We start from the raw sequence: 20612 nt of genomic DNA, 5'->3' as shown, positions 1-20612 counted from the left end.
ATAGTATTTCTCCCTCGTTTTTGGGTAAAATAAAAACCAACACTTGCCTAAAATGTAATCTTTATTTCGCAATATTTTACAATTATTTGAGCAACAATATGCTGCTTAATTAAATAGGGATTAACTGTGACATTATCTAATCTGGACTCCCAATGTGGAGGCTGCAACTTTGGCGATTTCGCTGTGAATTACATTGACATCGGCCTGGACCAGAGTTTTTTCCATATGCCGGTAGATAATGCGGTAACAGTGACTCGTTTTCCCAAGTTTTGGATGCGTGAATTCGTCCACTAAAACTACTTGTTCAATTGTATCACCTCCAATGTTTCTGGCCAAGTCGTAGAAATCATTACTCGAAAATTCCCTATCTTGTGGTAGCCAAAAACTGAGATCGTTGATACATTGTGGATATTGACTGATTTGTCTATAAGTAACGTCTTCGTCATATTTTACTTTAAACTGGTTTAAAAACCCAGTGTCTTTGGACCAGAAGAGCCGAATATCGGGTATTTTATACAAACACATTGCGACCCTTTCAAGCCCGATCCCGAACGCCCAGCCAATCCTGTCCACAATGCCAGAGTTGGTTAAAATGGGCTGTCTCATTATCCCACATCCCAGCAGTTCTAACCAGTTGTTCTCGTGAAACACCTCCAGCTCCCATGACGGTTGAGTGAACGGAAAATATGTATCAATCCACCTGTACTCAATTGTCTCCCCAAACAGCTCCTTGGCAAGGCCTGCCAGAGTCGTTTTCAGTTCGTGTTCCATCAACTTGACCGCTTCCAGAGTGTGACACGCCTGTTTCTGCTGGGTTCCGGTGCTCTGGGTGTTGTTGCCCACCTCAAAAATCTCCAAGCTTTGCTCTTTGGGGAACAACTCGTCTCGTGTCTTCAGACGAACTGCGTCCACCTGGTGGAAGACCGGGTAGTGCGTTCTGTCGATTTCGTCCCGTCTGTAGACGTCTCCAATCATTAGAAAGTTGTTCAAACCGGCCCTCATCAGCTCCGACTGGTGGGCCGTCATATGCGCCCGCAATAAATAGTCCCGGTTTAGGTAATAACAGTCGCTTTTCAAGCGGGACGGGTGGTCTTTGGGGGTCAGTAAGCTATCAAAGTTTTGGTCTACGGTTACCACCGGGGGCAGGGCGTCATACACTGAGAAAGTTGGGTTTCCGCGGCCGTTGACAAAATTTTTGTAGAAATAATTTACAATTCTTTGACGCACGTGGCTAAGGGGGTGGTGTTCTTTTGTGTGGAGATTGCGACCCAAGTGCGAGGCGATTTTATCGGTGACATTCGTGAAGTCGTCTTTAGCATATGTGGTTTCTAGTAATGTTAAATGAGATTGGATTTCGGGTTTTACAGATGATGTGAGACATCTGATGATTTGGAAATTGCTAATATTTAGAGTTTTCAACATTTTAAAGACCTGTCATCACATTCCTAACCTTACATAACCTTCGAATTTGAAGGCAAAAAAGTCTACAGCGCGTGCGCCTCTAATTTGGCGCAAAAAAATTAAAAACAAAAAACGAGATAAAATCACTCGTTGCAATTGTATTCTATTATATGTTATCCCAAATCATTCTTTTTAACAAACAACACCGTCGAAGGCAAATTCGAAAGGCATTATGATCGTAGTCAGAAATTAAAAAATCGAAACCAACACTTATTCCAAAAAACATCATCCCCGTTTTTAAAACTGCAATAGTTACCTAGCCCAAGACCCCCTTTTACACATTTGGATATTCTGAGACAATTTCCAGTCACTTTTTGTCTTTTTTGTTGAATTTTTTCGAAACGTCATTTGTCAAATTGAAAAAATGCGCACGCATGCGCTTGAGTTGTCAAAGAAAAAAATTGAATTGAAGACCTGTAGACTTTAATGAATTACCGTAAGGCACGTAATGATTGTTGTAAAATTTGTAAGCATTCTGATTGGGCTGTTTCAGGTCGGCCATTAAAATTCCGGAGAAAACCAATCAAATTAGATTTTTAGATTCATTAAGAAATTATATTTATCGCTATGATTGGTCCTCTTAAGGTCGGCCATTATAATAAAGGCAGAAACCAATCATTTCAAATTTTTAGACTCATTCAATATTTTGATACGAATGGTCAGTTTAAATTTGAAAACAGGCAATAAAAAAACCTTGTTTTTTAAAATAAAGAGCCTTCCTTAATGCTTCCCTGAAGTCAAAATTTTGTTTATTCATTGTTTTTGTACCTAAAAATTTTGTTAAAAAAATTCCGTTAAGAATTTTATGGTTTTTGGATGCACTTCTACACTTTGACGCCTTCTTATCGAATAGGTAGTACCTACCTCAGGCTTGAATAAATACAATAAAAAAAAATAAAAAAAAGGACTCATCTCTACGTCATCTACTTCCGCTACAACCCTTTAATCCTTTCAAATGCATTTTGCTTCTACTAAACGACGCTATGGCCTCGCGCCTATGATATCATAAATTATAAAGCAAATAAGAAAAAATTATCAAACATCTTATTTTAAATTAAAAATTACAAATAAAATGTCCAACTTGAAATTGGACTCTTGTCCCTAGAGGTCTAGGGGATCTACCAGCTTGATTTCTTACCTCTAGTGGAGATTCGGAAGAATTATACGAGATTCAAAATCAGAAATCATCATAAAACTTCGAACAACACAAACTGACTTCTTTACTTTACTAAAACACGATTATTTTTCTAAAGCAAAACTTTTTTTTTAATTTGATTTAAAATAGTTCATTATCCCTTTTTCATTCGTGTGACAAAAAAATTCAATAGTTTTCGGCTGTTGCGAGGATTTTATGAAGAGAGAGGGTTTTGTGAAGAAAGACGGCTACTACGCTCCTACACTTTCAAATTTTCGAAGCGACATTATCTCTCTTCATTTTCAGTTACTGACATAAAATGAATAATATTTTTAACTTCTGGTAAAAACGAGGTTGAAACGTAAAATACGAGTAATAAGTGAAATAAGTTGTCAATGCCTTTAAGTCTTTAAGGCTTAATTTTTTTAGAATTGACCATCCTAACTTAAAAACACTAACTGCATATCCCGAAATTCCAAAAAAATACTGAAAACTCAATATTTTACTGGTCAAAATTTCACAAAAATAGTAGAGATTCATATAAAAATGCAGCTTAGTTGATAATTTTCTCGAAAAATGTACCTAAATTCTTAAATACGCCACTGTAGCAGTTAAAAATGTTGAAATCGATTATTTTTCTGATTCAAATTGGGCACAATTAGCTTATAAAGGTGTCCTGAACGAGAAGATCACGAAAAAAAGAGGATGTAGCTGCATAGTTTATTATTTTTGGTGAGAGTGGTGGTGAAAGAATTATTGATATGGCGTGATAGCTATCGGAGTTTCCCACTGTACGCAGAGATATCATAGTGGGTGAAGGTCGTCGACTTTCCGTCTATTCCCGGTACGTCGCGGCGCATCGGATCCATTGTGAATGTAAAACGGGGAATTGTGGGAGTCGACGGGATCGGGATAGTCGGCTGTCAATCTCCAGAGCTTGTGCGTTCGTGTATTTCGCCGAAAAACCGCTACATATCCTTCTATGGTTTCGCAAATCGTGTTTTAGTGCGAGTGCGATGTTTAAGGGCACAGTGCGGATAAAAATAATCCAGGCCGAAGGGTTGCGCCCTACCGACTGCTCGAAACGCCACAACATGATGTTCGGCAAGTCTGACGACCAGATGGACCCCTACGTCACCATCGACGTGGATGACACCCACCTGGCCCAGACCACCACCAAGTCGAAGACGCTCGACCCCGTCTGGAACGAGTCCTTCGAGGACGACGTCGTCGACGCCAGGACGCTCACGTTGACCGTTTTCCACGACGCCGCCATACCGCCCAATGTCTTTGTCGCCAACTGTAGTATACCGCTAGAGGATTTATTACAGGACCACGACAAAGATTTTTGGGTAAGCGAGGCGTCGCGACGCTCCATCGCAAAATTGCGCAAAACCGCCGACGTTGGTGAAATAGCCGAGTGTTTACATGAAAGCCAATATTGATTTACTGCACCCTAAAACTCGCAAACAACTGAGGGAATCGCGCGATGGGCTATTTTTGGGACTTTTTAGGTTAACACTCAGCCAAGGAGGCGGCGGACCAAGCGCCCCACACTGACACAAGTTTTCAGTATACGAGCGAAGAAAAAAATATGTTTTATAATGTAGTCAAAAAACTGCAAATTTTTGAAATTTTTGAGTAAAATAATACTCAACCAAAACGGAAAGCTGAGTATTTATTTATTGTTATTAGTATTATTATTATTATTATTATTATTAAATTATTAATAACAGAAACAAAAATGATAAAGATAGTGGAAATAGAGTTGCCATTAGTTTTAAGAGTGGGAAATAAAACACGTTTTCTCTTCCTTGTCGCTATCGAAAAGTTACATCAGGTCAAGTCAGGTGAAGCTATTAATTATGCAAAATCGTTTATTGGTGAATTGTGAATAAAACAATCTGAAAGTAACATTAGCACATATTTTTTAATAAAATAATTAAATACTCATAACAAAATATATAAAAAAAGGCAAAGGATAAAGTTATTAAGTAAAAACAGCAGAAAAGTTTTAAAAATATTCAATACATAGGGAAAAATAAAAACTCTACGAGTATTACAGCATATGGTGAATTCTGTGTGATTATTAGTTTTTGAGATTATGTAAAATATTTACCTCTCAAACGCGCATCTAAGAAAATTGCGATTTCTAATTAAGTAATTAAATAACAATCTTGCATTTTATAAGCTAGACTCTACATTAGAAAGGTATCTCCCCCATTTTTTTAGTAATTTATTACTTACAGACAAAGACAAGAATTAATACAAGGTAACTTTAAACTAAACTACACAGATTCACTTCAAATAATTGTTTACGAAATTAGCGAAAAAAATACTAATCAGATTTTGAATTAAACGCAGATAGAAGGGCATTTTTATTGTATTTTTCATTATTTTCCAGGTTAATTTGGAGCCTACAGGCCGCCTCCGCCTGCAAGTGGATTTAGAACGTCGAGGTAATTTTTGTTCAATTTTCCATTTGATTCGGAAAATGTGATTTTAGGAGATATTGATACGAGACGCCAGTTCAAAGAGCGTCAAGGCTTCAACCGAAGACGCGGTGCAATGCGTCGAAGAGTCCACCAAGTCAATGGGCACAAATTCATGGCTACGTATCTCCGCCAACCCACATTTTGTTCCCATTGTAGAGACTTTATTTGGTGAGAAGCATTAATCCAAACTTTACAATGTAACAATAAATAATATTTCCAGGGGTTTGATGGGCAAACAAGCCTATCAGTGCCAAGGTACGGAATGTGCGATAGTGTTGTCTCTTAATGTGCATTTGTAGATATTGGAGCACTGTTTTTTATTATTAATGTACAGCTTGTAGGTCAGTTCTTTTGACTGGAATGAGTGGAAACGAATTTGCTTTTATTTTGAGTTGCAGCATCCGTACGGCATGGCAATTTATATAGCTTTGTTTAGGTGTTTGTAAGTTTTTATTATCATTACCAATAATGCGAGACTATTAATAGAGGATTTTTATCGAAATGTGTTACAGTCTGTGCTTGCGTCGTTCACAAAAGATGCCACTCTTTGGTTCTCACGAAATGTCCAGGGATCAAAAATGAGGTATTTGTACATTACCTACAGTGGTCAAAAGTGTAATTTTGCGATTTCAGACCACTCAGCCAAACACAGGATTCAGTGTGAATATTCCCCACCGATTTGTGGTCCATAATTACAAAAGATTCACGTTTTGTGACCATTGCGGGTCTTTGCTGTATGGACTTTTCCGGCAAGGACTGCAGTGTGAAGCCTGTTCTTTGAACGTTCACAAGCGGTGCCAGAAAAATGTAGCTAATAATTGCGGAATAAATGTTAAACAAATGGCCGAAGTTTTGTCATCCATTGGTACGTGTTTCACAAATTCTACCAAACCTAATTGTTTGATTTAGGTGTTTCCCCCGACAAACAATTCCAAACTCACGTTAAATACGTACCGGCCACCACAAACCAAGAGGCTTCAGCGGATAATACCGAACCCAACAAAACGAGCAACACCACCAAGGAAAGCAATGAAGAACCACAGGCGTGTGAAGACGTCAAGGAACAAAGAAGTCCAAATAAAATCGGTCTCGACGATTTCAATTTTATTAAAGTTCTGGGGAAGGGAAGTTTCGGGAAGGTAATGCTAGCCGAGAGGAAGGACACGGAGGAAATCTTCGCGATCAAAATCCTCAAGAAAGATGTGATTATCCAGGACGACGACGTCGAGTGCACCATGACTGAGAAGAGGATTCTGGCGTTAGCAGCCAAGCATCCGTTTCTGACCGCGCTCCATTCGTGTTTCCAAACCAAAAACCGCCTTTTCTTCGTCATGGAGTACGTAAATGGGGGAGATTTGATGTTTCAGATCCAAAGGGCGCGCAAATTCGACGAGCCAAGGGCGAGGTTTTACGCAGCTGAGGTCACGCTAGCCCTCCAGTTCTTGCACAAGCACGGGGTCATTTACAGGGACTTGAAACTGGACAACATCTTGCTGGATGCCGAGGGGCACTGCAAGTTGGCCGACTTTGGCATGTGCAAAGAGGGGATTCTGGAGGGTATTACGACCACTACGTTTTGTGGCACTCCGGACTACATCGCTCCGGAGATTTTGCAAGAGCTGGAGTACGGGGCGAGCGTGGACTGGTGGGCTTTGGGGGTTTTGATGTACGAGATGATGGCGGGACAGCCGCCGTTTGAGGCCGATAACGAGGAGGACATGTACGAGTCGATCTTGCACGACGACGTGCTTTACCCGGTTTGGCTGAGCAAGGAGGCGGTTAATGTCCTGAAGGGGTTCATGACGAAGAACCCCAACAAGAGGCTGGGGTGCGTGGTCTCGCAAGGGGGCGAAGCGGCGATTAAATTGCACCCGTTCTTCAAAGAGATTGACTGGAACGCGTTGGAGCAGAAGAAAGTAAAACCGCCTTTTAAACCTCGAATTGTAAGTTTAGGCATAAGTTAGTAAGTTGTAAACGTTGTTTTTACAGAAAAGCAAAAAGGATGCGCTGAACTTCGATGCAGAGTTTACGAAAGAAGAGCCAATCTTGAGTCCAGTTAGCACCGAAGTGACGAATTCAATAAACCAAGAGGAGTTCAAAGGGTTTTCGTTTATCAATCCAAATTACAATCCCAATCGTTTTACTTCAAGCGACTAATTACTGACTAGAGATGACTTCAGTTAAATTTCATCCGTATGAGTAACTTTCAATCTAACTCAGTTAATAGATAGAAGATTTCTGTGATCTTACTGGATAATTAAGCCAGAAATTAAATGTATATTTACGAAAGGCCTAAGCTCTGTAAATATTTTGGTGAATTGAGAAGTTTTATTAGATCGAGTCAATTTATTGTTGTGGTAGCCTTAAAATTGCACAAGACTCATGTTTTCACATTTTGTGTTTGCAACCAGGAGAACGTAAAGAGCTTATCGAGAGAGATTTATAGCGACCATTGTTGATAATATAATAGTTTATGTAGATTTTGTTTAAAGTGTGGCACAAACTGATGTAAAGAATGCCACACAATTACCATGAACGTGGAGAGCAATCATTACGCAAAGTGTGCCTGTTGATGTTGTATGAGTTAAATAAATTTATCTACCATTGAGCTGTTTAGAACAAATCGGACACATTTCAAGGAAATGTTTGTTGTTGGAAAGGACAAAAATGTTTACGTTTATGTCTGTAGTCGTAATATTATTAGTACAGCCAGCTAATATAGTGATGGATGTTTAGCGAGTTTCCCATCATAAGATACAGATTTTTAACCCATTCGATGATTTGTTTTTTACTATTCTTCACGACGTTGTCAAATAACTTTGCGTCCGTTATCGTGCCAAATTTATTTTGCCTACCTCATCTATTTTTATGACAAATACCATAATGTTATCGTTTCTGTTGTGTTCTTAGTACAATGTGTAAATTTATTAGGTGGTATTGTACTATTCCTCCAAAACAGTGTACCAATTATAGTAGATATGTTAATGCAATTCTTCAAATGTAACTTGTTTTATTTCCTTCCGGACTTCTTTATGAGTTTCACAGCCAAGCACACCTTATTTTTATGGGCAAAATGACGGATACCTGTACTTACAAATTTATTTAGTCAGTACCATAACCGGTATTAGCATATCTACTTAAAATGAAATAAATATTATTTAGTGTATTAACAGATTTTCATTATAACACTTTTTCCTTTAGTAACTGCATAGTTTACTTTAGTACCTACCTTCCTGTTCTCCCATCATTTTACAAACAAAACTCAAAATTAAATTGAAAATCATTAGGGCGATTAACTGGATAAAATTCGACTATAACACAAATGCAGTACAACGTTTTATCCACAATCACACAGACACAGCCTTTAATTATTTCGACAAAAATTCAAACGTGTGATTTATTCTTTTTTCAAGAGTTTAAATACATTATTGATGAGATAAAAACGCGGTTTTTGCGAAATTGTGCTAAACCGGGCTGAAAAATAATACTACTCCGGTGCCCCATAGCGGAGAGCACCATTTTTTCTTTGGGAATCAGTAAATTGAGGAAAGTGTGAAGTGTTTTTAAGCACACCTCGTACGCAGAGCGCGTCTTTGGACGGTGGGTGCATGGTAGTCGGTGGCGTCATCTGTGCTTGGGTCGATGGTGCGGTTGTTTGTGGAGGCGCTGAAGACTGTGGGAGAGGTGTCTCCTCGGTCGGGAATTCGGGAGCGGCGTCGTCGTCGCTCGTCGTCCATGGCTGCTGTCAAGAAGTGGTGGTGTTTGTTTCGCTCCGTGTGCGTATGCAGAAGCAGGTGTTGATGTGGTGTGTGGCCGAGTGAATAAGACGGTGAATTCGGTGGTGGCGTCGTGCGTTCCCAATGTTCACGGGGACCGTCCGCATCAAAATATGCGAGGCTCAGGGCTTACGGCCGACGGACTGCTCGAAGCGCCACAACATGACGTTCGGGAAGGTGGCCGACGACCAGCTGATGGACCCCTACGTGACCGTCGACGTCGACGACACTCACGTCGCCCAGACCACCACCAAGCCGAAGACGCTCGATCCCGTCTGGAACGAGTACTTCGAGCAGAGCGTCGACAACGCCAAGACGCTCACCTTGACTGTCTTTCACGACGCTGCCATCCCGCCCGACGTCTTCGTCGCCAATTGCAGCATTCCCTTCGAGGATCTGCTCAATCGCGAGAAAGACGAGGCCGACTTTTGGGTGAGCGCTCCAACATAAACACCTACCTCGTGCACTCCATACCCAAAATAAATCGATCCCAATACTCAAACGGATAAGTCCGCAAGAAAAACCTTGGGGAATTCCCCACTAATCAGCAGACGATGCTCTCATTGATGCTTCCATCACTTGCACAAGTTTTCTTTCACGTGATGCTACAATCATTTCGATTTTAAGCTATTTTAAACCCTGACATAAACACCACACACTATCATTTGAATGTACTACTTATTTTTGCCTGCTTTTTCAACCTCAGTTACGATCTCGTATCTCTTATGTTTATATGATCAGTGATCACAAGTATAAGACCTAGTACCTTTATCTAATCAAACAAGACATAATCTTATTATTTTTGTGTAAACAGTTTGACCAAGTTTTATTTTCAGTATTTTGATATACAGGTGTTCAAAAGTGCAGCACCATCTCTTGAGTAAAAGACGTTTAGTTAAGAATAAAAATGAATGTAATTTTTTTCCAAGCAACTTTATTTTTAATTATGAATTTTTTTTTGGTAATTATTGCCTTTATTTGTGTCCGATGATGTCGGACCTAAATTGTTGTTGAATTTGATAATTTTTTAAGTGTATCTCTTTAATGTTGCAAGGACTGCTATTTCCGCTAAATAAATTTAAGAAAACATGATCTTACTCCTCTAACTCCGAGACTTTCAAATTCCTCTGTACACCCACCAAGAAAAAAAACACAACAGATTGAATTACAAAAGTTTTATTACTGACCAAATACATAATTCTCTGAAATTCCATTTTTACTTAGCAAATTTTATAAACCTTTTACAATAAATACATACAAGTAAACAAGTAAAGTAAATAAATACCAAGCTAAATATACCTACTGTTCAGTTTATTACAACCCGATTAAAGTACTCTGTTCACATTTGGTACAACATCAAATGCTCTCTTATCAAGATCTATGAATTTACATACTAATATTTCTTTTAGCACAATCTTGAATTTTTTTAACACAAATCAAAAATGAACAGCAATCTTCTATAAAAAATTAACTGCAAAACCGGAGTAATATTTTTCAATTGTTCTTTTTTTTTTAAAGAAAAACATAAGGAAAAGTAATCCAGGATGAAACAAATTCAGTGACTAAATGTCAAGTTAATCGCGAATTAAATTAGGTAACGGTCTCTTTTTGTCACAAAAAACCTTTTAAAAAAGAAGTTTATAGTATATTGTTATTGAACAATTTTTTTGACTTGCATTTTTGTCAAAGCAAAATTATTACATAATATTGACGCTTATTGTCAGCTGTTACCAATATGTGGCTTTACTGTTTTTTTCTGAACAAATACGAGTGTATACTACTCAAGGTCGCCATAGATCATCATCTCTTTTTCTATTAATTATTTTTCCGTGGGTTATTTTCCATTGAATTGTTAAATTCTTCTACCAAACGAGTAGTTTCATTACCGACAATTTTAGGAAATTTTGAAATAGAAATTAAGGAAAATTAAAAATACGATTAGACTTACAAAAGAAGATTCTTCGAAATATTATGTACTTCAGTGATCTGACGAGGTACGGTTAAAAGTACGGCGAAGAAAAAGAATTTTTCACATGATCTACTATAAATAATCCAGGGTCGCTTACTAGCAATAAAGTAGTTTGATTTCAACAGGGTAACGATGTGAATTACAAGGCTGCTGATCAACCAAATCAAAACGGCATTCCTCAGTTTTAATATTTAAAAACAAACCATCAAATAATTTCAATCAATTTTTCAAAATTCGCGACAAATAAATAAATATCTCTTAAGTGAGTAAGTAAATTGATTTGACTCATTAACTCTCGTTAATTGGAAAAGGTAGCCGCTCATAAAGTAACTGTATTTGTATATTTGAACAGGACTTGTTGATGTTTTTGCTCATATAAATTTTATAGTGTGTGTGTTTATTTTTATAAGTTTGTAACTTACACACAGTGATTTTTTAAAAAGAATTTTAATATGATGCACTCTTGCGACACTTTGAAAGTTTGTTTCTCGGGACTATTAGGTGTGAATGTCGGGGAAACAAAAACAGGATGTATGGTCATAGTTATCGGATTTTATGGTCATGTGAAAAATCAAACATGGTGTTGCATGCCAAGGAATAGTTTTATTTTCCTCGATCGGTTTCTGTTTTCTTTAGAACACTTTTATTGCCTGCAGGAGCTGCAATACTAAAGTTCAAGTGGTTAAAAAATTTCGGTATTTGGGTTCGCCGACAAAAATACGAAGCAATGTTGTTCAGGCTGGGTAATTTTCGCAAAATGCGCAGTTTTGCCTAGTAATTACCAGTATTTTTTATTAGTTTCTTATCTTTTATTAGTTTTGTTATTGAATAACAAATAAACTCACCAAAACTGTGATAACATATTTTTATAAATAAATAGTACTAGGTAAGCTAAATATTCAATTAGGATTTTGGGTACAGAGTTCTGTGTAAGGAACTGCTGGTTTAAATAGTGCCCTACTTCAGATACTGCTTCTGAATGGAAAATACCAGTAAAATACGCATGCGGATTTTCAAAGAAACAATGATTAATTTTGATATTAATTATTTGAGCTCAAAATCTTAGAAATAAATCATAAAAAAATTTGGCTTTTTCGTTTTGGAGGGCACACTTTAAAAATAGGTCTCTTGAGTGACTTAAGTTGACACTGAAAAGTATTTTGGAGAGGTGTGATAAATATTTGTGTGAGTCATCCGAAAATGTTTCCTGGTTGTATTTTCAAAAAATAAATTTAGTCGTTTCTTCTAATTTATAGCATGCGAAAAGAGCTTGACAGGAAGCGATTTTTTCAAAAGTATGCAAACAAAATTGCAAATTTTTGAAATTTTTCAAGTGACTCATGTAGTAAATAACGTGCACCTTGAGAATGTTCCTTGAAACCGGTGACGAAACGTCGGCATTTTGCCAGATGCACTGTACGTATCTTCAATTTATTATCTGTATGCTATTTCCAGGTAAATTTAGAACCTAAAGGCCGTCTTCACGTTAGAATAGACTTGAAGTTGACAACGAAAGGTGAGAGCTAGTCTTTGTTGTTCGCTGGTTGAAATTTTCCCTGTTTAGATTATCATGGAGCTAAACCTCGCGAGTTCAAGGAACGCCAAGGCTTCAACCGAAGACGGGGTGCCATGCGGCGGAGGGTCCACCAAGTCAATGGTCACAAATTCATGGCGACCTTCCTCCGACAGCCCACCTTCTGCTCGCACTGTCGCGATTTTATTTGGTAAGTAGAGGTAGTGTCCAGCACGATCGACTTTGTAATAACAAGTTGTGTCTGTTTCCGGGGCCATTAACTTCACAATGGTGGTTTTGTTTTCAGGGGTTTGGGCAAGCAAGGCTATCAATGTCAAGGTACGAAGTCGTCGCATGTATAAAATTATGTACATAGTCCAGCTTTGCTTTTTGTTACGTCCAGAAACGCCCTCTGGCCGCCTGGTGAGCGGTGTGGTGGGTGCCAGAGAGCGCGATTTTTAACGTTTTGTTTTTGATAGGTGTGGTGCTTCGATTTTTATTTTGATAGCATGTGACCGAGTGGAGTTGGTGGATTAATCTTATGATTTGCGGTTTCAACGGCATGGCTCTGTCTTTATATAGCTTTTTAAATTTTGTTGTAAGTTTATTGCATTTTTCCTTTCTTTAACTGTCTCTTTCTCATGGATCATGTCACGAAATAGCTTCCCATGTCAGTTTCATTTTTCTTTCAGTTATTTGGTGTTAGTTAAACGATTCGGTTTTTTGGTAATTTGGTCTTAAAATCAAATTTCTTGCAGTTTGCACCTGCGTTGTTCATAAACGATGCCATCTTCTAGTTGTTACAAAGTGTCCAGGAATGAAAGATGAGGTAAATATTTGGAACCAAACAATAAAAGGCGGAAAATGAATGTGAAACTTTTTAAGTAGTTTTATAATAAATGATAAATATACAGTGTCTCAGCGAATTATTGACCCTTATTTGCTAAAATATTATAAAATTATACATAATTTTGCGAAAACGGCTTTCAAGTATAGGAAAGCTACACAACAAATGAAATATAGCTTTCCATTAAAAATGGAATATTCCGGAATAGCCAGAAGTGCGGCTATGTTGAAAATATTTTCGTTGGACAGGATTTAGCGCTGAGTAACAGTTTTCAGATGAATATCATTTAACATTTAATGGTCAATAATGGACTTTCCAACTCGCTGGAGTGCCCTGTATATTTTTTTCGGGCGATAATATTGACCAACGGCGCAATAACAATTAAAGCTATAATTTAAGCAAACATCGAAATTGCGAATTTGGCCTTGTTGAATATAAAACACGTTGTTTGCTTTTCCAGTCTAGTCAACAAAGTACAAGATTTAATGTGAATGTGCCGCACCGTTTCGTAGTCCACAATTACAAGAGATTCACATTTTGTGATCATTGTGGTTCGTTGTTGTACGGTTTAATCCGCCAAGGACTCCAGTGTGAAGTTTGTTCCTTAAACGTGCACAAACGTTGTCAAAAAAATGTAGCAAATAACTGTGGGATTAACACGAAGCAGATGGCTGAAATTCTCTCGGCGATCGGTAAAAATCCCTATCCGGTTTTTATTTTTATTGTTTAAATTACCATTATCAGGTGTTTCCCCGGATAAACAAACGCCTAGAAGGAGTAAATACGTGTCAGGATCAGGGGCAAATGGCGCGAATTTCGAAGGCCAGTCGGAAAATCAGGCCCCGGAAGACGAAATGGAAAACACTGACGAACGGTTAACTAAAATGATGGAGGAGAAAATGGCCAACAATGGTAGTGACACAAACGTGCAAATGATGAGGAAATAATTCGTTGTTTTAGGGGGAGACGGCGCCGAACGTAAAAGCAAGTCGAAGATAGGTTTAGAAGACTTCAACTTCATCAAAGTCCTGGGCAAGGGGAGTTTCGGGAAAGTGATGCTGGCGGAGAAGAAAGACACCGATGAAGTATACGCTGTGAAAGTATTAAAAAAGGATGTGATTATTCAAGACGACGACGTCGATTGCACAATGACCGAGAAACGTATTCTGGCTTTGGCCGCCAAACATCCCTTCCTAACAGCACTCCACTCGTGCTTTCAGACAAAAGATCGGTTATTTTTTGTCATGGAGTACGTAAACGGCGGCGATTTGATGTTCCAAATCCAAAGGGCGCGAAAATTTGACGAGCCGCGAGCCAGATTTTACGCCGCTGAGGTTACTTTAGCTTTACAATTTTTGCACAAACATGGAGTTGTTTATAGAGATCTCAAGTTAGATAATATTTTACTAGACGCTGAAGGGCACTGTAAACTGGCCGATTTCGGAATGTGTAAGGAAGGGATCCTGGACGGAATCACCACTACGACCTTCTGCGGCACTCCTGATTACATCGCGCCCGAAATTCTTCAAGTAATTTATTATTTTGCCTCAAAAGCGATTCAAATTAACACGATTTGCAGGAACTGGAGTATGGCGCGAGCGTGGACTGGTGGGCTTTGGGCGTCTTGATGTACGAGATGATGGCAGGACAACCCCCTTTCGAGTCCGACAATGAGGACGACTTGTTCGAGTCTATCTTGCACGATGATGTGCTGTATCCGGTCTGGTTGAGCAAAGACGCTGTTAGTATATTGAAGGGCTTCATGACGAAGAACCCCAGTCGGAGGCTGGGCTGTGTGACAGCGCACGGGGGCGAGGCTGCGATCAGGGTGCACCCCTTTTTTAGAGACATCGACTGGAACGCGTTAGAACAGAGAAAAGTGAAACCACCCTTCAAACCTAAAATTGTGAGTTTCCATTATTTCAGTGTTGAATATTTAAATTAATTGTTTTCCAGAAGAGTAAGAAGGACGCCTTGAACTTTGACGCCGAGTTCACGAAGGAAGAGCCGGTCCTGACGCCAGTCAGCAATGAAGTGCTGCACTCTATCAACCAAGAAGAATTCGGAGGTTTCTCCTTTATCAACAGAGACTTCAATCCTTCGCGTTTCGTCGCTGAATAACTTTACCACATCCATTTATCCTTTCTTGTTGTCCCCTTAGTTGAAATAACCACGACTCGGGTAAACCAGAAGCTTGAAAGCTTTAATTTTGTAAAAATTGAGGAGGAAATGCGCTAGTACTCATTATCCAATGTTATTATTATGATGTTTATTTTATGGAACAGAGTTTATTTAAATTTGATCTGATTAAGTTTGTAATTGTTAAGGAAGACAAAGTATCAGTGGACCCCAAGTCACTGCAGCTAAATTATCAGAATTTTGCGTATCGTTTAGGGGTAGTTCGAATATTGTGAAGTGGGGTTACTTGGAGTTTCTGTGATTTAACGCTGAGACGCCAGATTTACTTGTCTTAACTCTAGTCACTGAATGGCCTATGCTCCTAATATCAAAGAGTAAACACGCAAGTCGGTCGAGGTTGGCCACTATAATGTTAAGTATTTGTAATTTTAATTAATGCACTTTCTGCAGGAGCCTTATTGCAGTTCGTTCTTCCCCGGCCGTACTTGCTTTCACGAGGACTCGTTCATACGGTATCGTCATTATTTGAAATTATTTTTCGTCTTGTGATATTGTGGGAATTTGCAATATATTTAGTGTAGGCCGTTGTGCCTAATTTTGTTTACAGTTTTTTAAAGAGTTCAAAGGATTTCGCTTGGACGGCGACCCGCACTAGACAGAAATATAATCACTTTCAACGTAACACACACACGTTGATATACGTGTTAGGGAAATGTGCATTATTTTAAGAGAGCTTACGATTTACCAAAGAATTTTATTTATTACTTTTTAACGAGATACGTGTGTAAATGTTAATAATTATGATAGTTTACGTAGGAGAATAATTTATTTTGTTGGCTGCGTGCGAGCGGATTTCGCATTGTCTCAGGAGTGGTCTCTGCAAGATTTGAGTGTGTGCGAGCCCCCCAACACATAGTTGAGAGTTTATCACAAACGACACAAAGTGTTGGTTTGAGTTTTATCTGCCATATAACTAAGCTATCTAGAGAACATTCAGCTACATTTCGAGGAAATGTACATATTGTTAAAAGTAAAAGAAAAGTATATAACGTTTTAGATATTTATTAATGTGGAGCTTAGAGTAGTAGGTAAATTAATAAAATTAACCCATGCTAATTTTAGTGTATGTCTAGATAATATCTATATCACAGGTCTGTGTTAGCACCGAGCTGTTCAAGAAGTACCTACTTGAGGTTGGCAGTGTAGAGTTATTTAGTTCTCTAGTAGAGCCTCAGTCTCTCACTCGTTCGTTCGGTTTTTGCCGTGAAGGCGCGTGCTTGCATACGGTGTTGTGCCAAACCATGTCCACCCTAACCCGCAGCCTTTCCGCACCCCCACCACTGTCTAAACCCCACTGTCGCATTGTTATTGTTTATATCATATTTGTACTAGCAATGTGTTGTAAATGGTGTACCTATTTCTCTGACGGTGTACTAAAAATTATAAATAAACATTATTTAATGTATGCACTCTGATTCTACAAAAAACACCCACTTATGTTATTTCTTAAAATGTTCATTCTGCGCTGAATTTTTGTTTTCAACAATGTTTTTTTTCAATCTTCAATAAGAGTATTTCTACATAAAACGCCACAATATTTTGTCATTTTGAAAGTTTAAGTTTTTAAAAAAATATTCGTCTTGGTTTGGTAACTACTCAGCACCTCGGCTCAGAACTTTCATTTGTCGAACACCATCAAATATTTTCGGAGTTATTAAACAGCTTGCTAGTTACAAATCCCGAAGTAAATAACGTTACTTTGCAAAATCAGCAAGTTTTCTCTAGGTTTTTTAGGAATTTTCTCACGTAATTGGGTTAGAAACAATGCTTTATGCTCCTAGATTTTTTTACTGGTATGAGTTGAGACGGTCTAACGCTCAAAGCGCTCTCATTTTCAGTTGGCCGCTCTAAATTTTTAACTAGAGAAAATTGAATATTTTTGGAATCTCGTTTCGCCTCCTAGTTGCAGTCCTCAAGTTTAAAAAAATTCGCATAATAAAAAAAAATCAAATGACGAATCCCAGTCACATTTTTTCTTCTACCATTTTATTATTTTCTGAAGGCAATTAAATGAGTAGTTTAACAAATAACGCGTGGTTCCATACTTTTTGTACACTAGTATAATTTTCAACATGTACCAAACTCGTATTCCTCCAAATAATGTAAGTGGTAAGCAGTTATTGATCGCCTGGGGGAGGTAACAAACTTTGATTGAGTTTAAAAATAAGTGTGAGAATTTCAGCACACTACAAAAACTTCCTCGTAGACACTTGATAGAAGATCGTATCACGCTATAGTATAGTAAAAGTAAAATCAGACTTACCTTGCTACGTAACTTGTTCTTACATCTCGCCTTTTTGCGATACTTGGGTGAGTTACTAGTATTCCTATTTTTTTATTCTTTATTATTGTTATTATTATTATTATTATTATTATACACACCGTCAATGAGCAGATCATAGCGACAATATTGAAAAAAAATCGCTCTATAACTTTTAGTCTTTAATTTTCCAGATCAGATTTAAGTGTTTACTAGTGAAAGTGTAAATTTATTTTTTTGAAAAAATGTTACGTAATCAGTAGGATTATATTGGAGTTTTTTATTGCAAAAATTTGAGTGCCGAAAAATATCATTTTAAAAATTCCCTAAAAATCCAATAATCTGTTATAGAAATTTCTTAATAATAGATAGTAATGTTTTCGAGGATGTTTTTAAGAAACACAATTTTAACTATTATGCTCAAGTGGTTTTTGATAAGAATATATCACTCCTACTACCTATTTTGTGTTATTGTTCGAAAAAAACTGTTATATTTTTATTGGTATTGAGGAAATGGAGTTTAAATTTACGTAATCGTAAACAAATTAATCGTCAACCAACTGTAACATTTTTAATTCATTGCTTAAAATGGTTTGAATACAAACTGTACAGCGGATTTTTTTCTTATCTGGAAGGTGAAGAGTTCTCAATCAAGTGATTATTTTTTGATTATTGCCGCATTTTCGTGCATTTATCACCACCTCATGCAATTTCTAGTTGAATTGTATTTAACAAAGGTCATCTTAGGTCCATTGCGTAACAATTTGTAGTTTTGCAAAAATGCGAATTTAAGTAATTTAATTAGTATGTCAAGTATACGATTCAAAAACCTTGGAAACTTTTTAGAATTCATCTATTGACTCCGCTTATTGATTAAACAAAGGTAGTGCTATAGAAACGGCTGTTTCTTTTTTTGGAACGATAAAAAAGTCACAAAAGTGACCCACAATGTCTTCGCATCAAATTAGCAATAAAAAACTGTACGAAGAATTGAAATCGGCAATCGATGAAGACAAAATGTATTGGCTGAAAAACGATGCGAAATTACGAGCTGTGAATTCCTCAAAATCGTACGACGAATTCAGGTACACGCCCTTATCCCGTTTTGTGGAACTAATTCCTGAAATGTTATTTTTACTTAGAGATATTGTGGCGGCCGCTCATTTGCAGCCTGTTACGAAAAAGGACAAAGAACGCAATCAACGCAGTTGGAAAACTCTGACTGATAGCGATTAAAACAAATATTTTTCGAAAAATTCTATTAAACAGAAGTAGTCAGAACAACTCTAGTCAAATTATATCAATAATAACTATCCCAAGCCCACGATAAAAATATTAGAAACGTTTCTTTCTATAGTAGAAATGTAAAAATATAGCAAACGTGTTGCGGAATCCTATTTCCTTGGCTGTTGGATGTGGTTCATTGGCTTGTTGGGAACACAGACTGGGGGTTTTTCCTTGTGAAAGCTTTGCACCGCCTCGGCGGGGAAGTCAGCGTGTCCCTTGGGGACGGCCCCGGAGATGGTGGTGGTCTTCGGGGGGCTTCCCGAAATTGTGATTCCGGTGGTGTCCTCAGTGAGGCCTCCAGAATCCTTTCTGGTCTTGTGTTGCGTGATTCTCATCCCTCCAGCTTTCACTGCCGCAATATGTTGGCGTTAGTACAAGGGGGTGTGTTTATGAGACTCACCTGCAGGGGGATGGCCGGCTTTTAATTCGCACTCGCTCTTGCTAGGGCTTGACATCTTGGAGCAATATGTTGCAATGTAAACAAAAACACGTAGTCAAACGCGTCGACCTTCAACCGCGGCGTATTATTTTTACTCTCCTATGCTTTTATCAATGTTTTTATGCTAATTTTATTATTTTTGGTGAGAAACCTTCAAAAAGTTTTTAACCTGCCTAAGGGAGGGAGCCACAGAACTTATTTCAAATTCGCTTAAAAACAAGTTATTATGCAAGAATGTTATTGTGCGGTGATATTTTTAGATCTGGTTTGATCGTAATGAATAAAAAAGTGGACTGAGTGGTTGGAAATGTAAATTTATGTGGGTTTGGTCGGGTTATTACAGGTTTCTGTAACGCCACATTGATTTATAGGTTATAAGAACGTGGAGTTGAAGTGTCAAACATATTTATGAAAAAAGAATTATTAAAGTATTTTAAGGCCAAGTAGTGTGACTGTAAGAAGATGGTATTATTAGAAAACGACTCGGTAATGCATCTGCTTTCGTACCTCCGAGTGTTTATTAATCTAAAATTTCTTTCAGTTCCTCACAGAGCTCACCAAATTGTTTCAGAAAGCCAGGCAAAGCGGCTCCGTCACAATGATTTTCAAGCGATGTAAGTGCCAGAATGGTAAACGAATATTTTTTTACATATTTCCCGTAGATGATGGTCAGGACCGTCCAGAACCAAGGGAAGGTAAACCTCCTCTGCCCACGCCTCAAGAACACCTATGTTTAGTAAGGGCGAAGTCTAGGTCAAAAAAAATTTCAACAGTGATTCATCAAAAGGACATAAATAAATTTCAAGTAGCTTATAGCAGTTTATTAAAAGGCAATTTGGATGGACTGAAAAAATTAAAGAAGTCGAAAACAAAAACGAAAGCCGAGTGATTTGGGAGATTTTTGTGTGTTCATTTATATTTTTGGGGTCGGAAGCGCGTGTACAGACGGATAGGATAAGAAATTTCATTGTGTTGAGTATTTGTAAAATGTATGAAATTAATGTTAATTTTGTAAGCTTTTATTTTTCATTTGAATAAAAAATAAGCAGGTAAATGTGTTTTGTTTTTTCTTCCAATAAAAAAAAACTTGGTGATTATTAGAAAATTGACCACCAAAATGGTCAATAGTGGTGTATAATTGGTTGCCTGGACTCAGACTCCTAATGTAAAACGTCGGTAGTCCGTGCTTTACTTCCAATTCAATCATTCTTCGCACAAATTAAATTTTGCT

General features: G+C 37.8%; 5 protein-coding genes and 1 long non-coding RNA gene across 6 annotated transcripts; 3 read left to right on the top strand and 3 right to left on the bottom strand.

Moving 5' to 3' along the window:
- Nucleotides 1-43: 43 nt before the first annotated feature.
- PheRS-m (Phenylalanyl-tRNA synthetase, mitochondrial) lies at nt 44-1817 on the bottom strand. The gene has a single exon (XM_969607.5). It carries the CDS (start codon nt 1420-1422, stop codon nt 133-135), a length of 1290 nt encoding a protein of 429 aa, XP_974700.2. The 5' UTR covers nt 1423-1817; the 3' UTR covers nt 44-132.
- Nucleotides 1818-3381: 1564 nt separating this feature from the next.
- On the top strand, nt 3382-8257 carry LOC663551 (protein kinase C). Its single transcript, XM_008198180.3, has 8 exons — nt 3382-3948; nt 5001-5055; nt 5103-5259; nt 5312-5346; nt 5604-5674; nt 5725-5956; nt 6001-7034; nt 7081-8257. The coding sequence occupies exons 1-8, from the start codon at nt 3613-3615 to the stop codon at nt 7246-7248; spliced, it is 2088 nt and encodes a 695-aa protein (XP_008196402.1). The 5' UTR covers nt 3382-3612; the 3' UTR covers nt 7249-8257.
- A 197-nt stretch (nt 8258-8454) lies between these two features.
- On the bottom strand, nt 8455-10000 carry LOC135265771 (uncharacterized). The gene is made up of 2 exons (XR_010333624.1): nt 9527-10000; nt 8455-9472 (listed from the first exon to the last, which is right to left on the bottom strand). It is a non-coding gene; the product is annotated as an uncharacterized LOC135265771 (long non-coding RNA).
- On the top strand, nt 8714-16800 carry Pkc98E (Protein C kinase 98E). Its single transcript, XM_015982031.2, is given in 9 exon segments — nt 8714-9299; nt 12292-12352; nt 12401-12560; nt 12657-12688; nt 13108-13178; nt 13657-13888; nt 13941-14725; nt 14776-15102; nt 15153-16800. Coding segments are annotated over 9 exon segments (2181 nt in total). The 5' UTR covers nt 8714-8951; the 3' UTR covers nt 15318-16800.
- Nucleotides 16801-18899: 2099 nt separating this feature from the next.
- LOC103313854 (uncharacterized protein) lies at nt 18900-19540 on the bottom strand. Its single transcript, XM_008198178.3, has 2 exons — nt 19343-19540; nt 18900-19291 (listed from the first exon to the last, which is right to left on the bottom strand). The coding sequence occupies exons 1-2, from the start codon at nt 19395-19397 to the stop codon at nt 19050-19052; spliced, it is 297 nt and encodes a 98-aa protein (XP_008196400.1). The 5' UTR covers nt 19398-19540; the 3' UTR covers nt 18900-19049.
- A 20-nt stretch (nt 19541-19560) lies between these two features.
- Nucleotides 19561-20435, top strand: Srp14 (Signal recognition particle 14). The gene is made up of 4 exons (XM_008198175.3): nt 19561-19700; nt 19753-19867; nt 19923-19995; nt 20044-20435. The coding sequence occupies exons 2-4, from the start codon at nt 19844-19846 to the stop codon at nt 20268-20270; spliced, it is 324 nt and encodes a 107-aa protein (XP_008196397.1). The 5' UTR covers nt 19561-19700; nt 19753-19843; the 3' UTR covers nt 20271-20435.
- Nucleotides 20436-20612: the final 177 nt, after the last annotated feature.

The sequence above is a fragment of the Tribolium castaneum genome, chromosome 3 (genome assembly GCF_031307605.1).
Source record: "Tribolium castaneum strain GA2 chromosome 3, icTriCast1.1, whole genome shotgun sequence".
Taxonomy (NCBI): Eukaryota; Metazoa; Arthropoda; class Insecta; order Coleoptera; family Tenebrionidae; genus Tribolium; species Tribolium castaneum.
This window is presented reverse-complemented; position numbering and strand designations above follow the sequence as displayed.

Bases quoted from the DNA above. Each gene is read 5' to 3' on its own strand.
- PheRS-m (XM_969607.5), bottom strand. From the start codon at position 1,422: ATGTTGAAAACTCTAAATATTAGCAATTTCCAAATCATCAGATGTCTC.
- LOC663551 (XM_008198180.3), top strand. From the start codon at position 3,613: ATGTTTAAGGGCACAGTGCGGATAAAAATAATCCAGGCCGAAGGGTTG. The intron at 5,260-5,311 runs GTGAGAAGCATT...TAATATTTCCAG, and splicing joins CATTGTAGAGACTTTATTTG to GGGTTTGATGGGCAAACAAG. The intron at 7,035-7,080 runs GTAAGTTTAGGC...TTGTTTTTACAG, and splicing joins CGCCTTTTAAACCTCGAATT to AAAAGCAAAAAGGATGCGCT.
- LOC103313854 (XM_008198178.3), bottom strand. From the start codon at position 19,397: ATGTCAAGCCCTAGCAAGAGCGAGTGCGAATTAAAAGCCGGCCATCCC. The intron at 19,292-19,342 runs GTGAGTCTCATA...ATATTGCGGCAG, and splicing joins AGCCGGCCATCCCCCTGCAG to TGAAAGCTGGAGGGATGAGA.
- Srp14 (XM_008198175.3), top strand. From the start codon at position 19,844: ATGGTATTATTAGAAAACGACTCG. The intron at 19,868-19,922 runs GTAATGCATCTG...AATTTCTTTCAG, and splicing joins TATTATTAGAAAACGACTCG to TTCCTCACAGAGCTCACCAA. The intron at 19,996-20,043 runs GTAAGTGCCAGA...TATTTCCCGTAG, and splicing joins CACAATGATTTTCAAGCGAT to ATGATGGTCAGGACCGTCCA.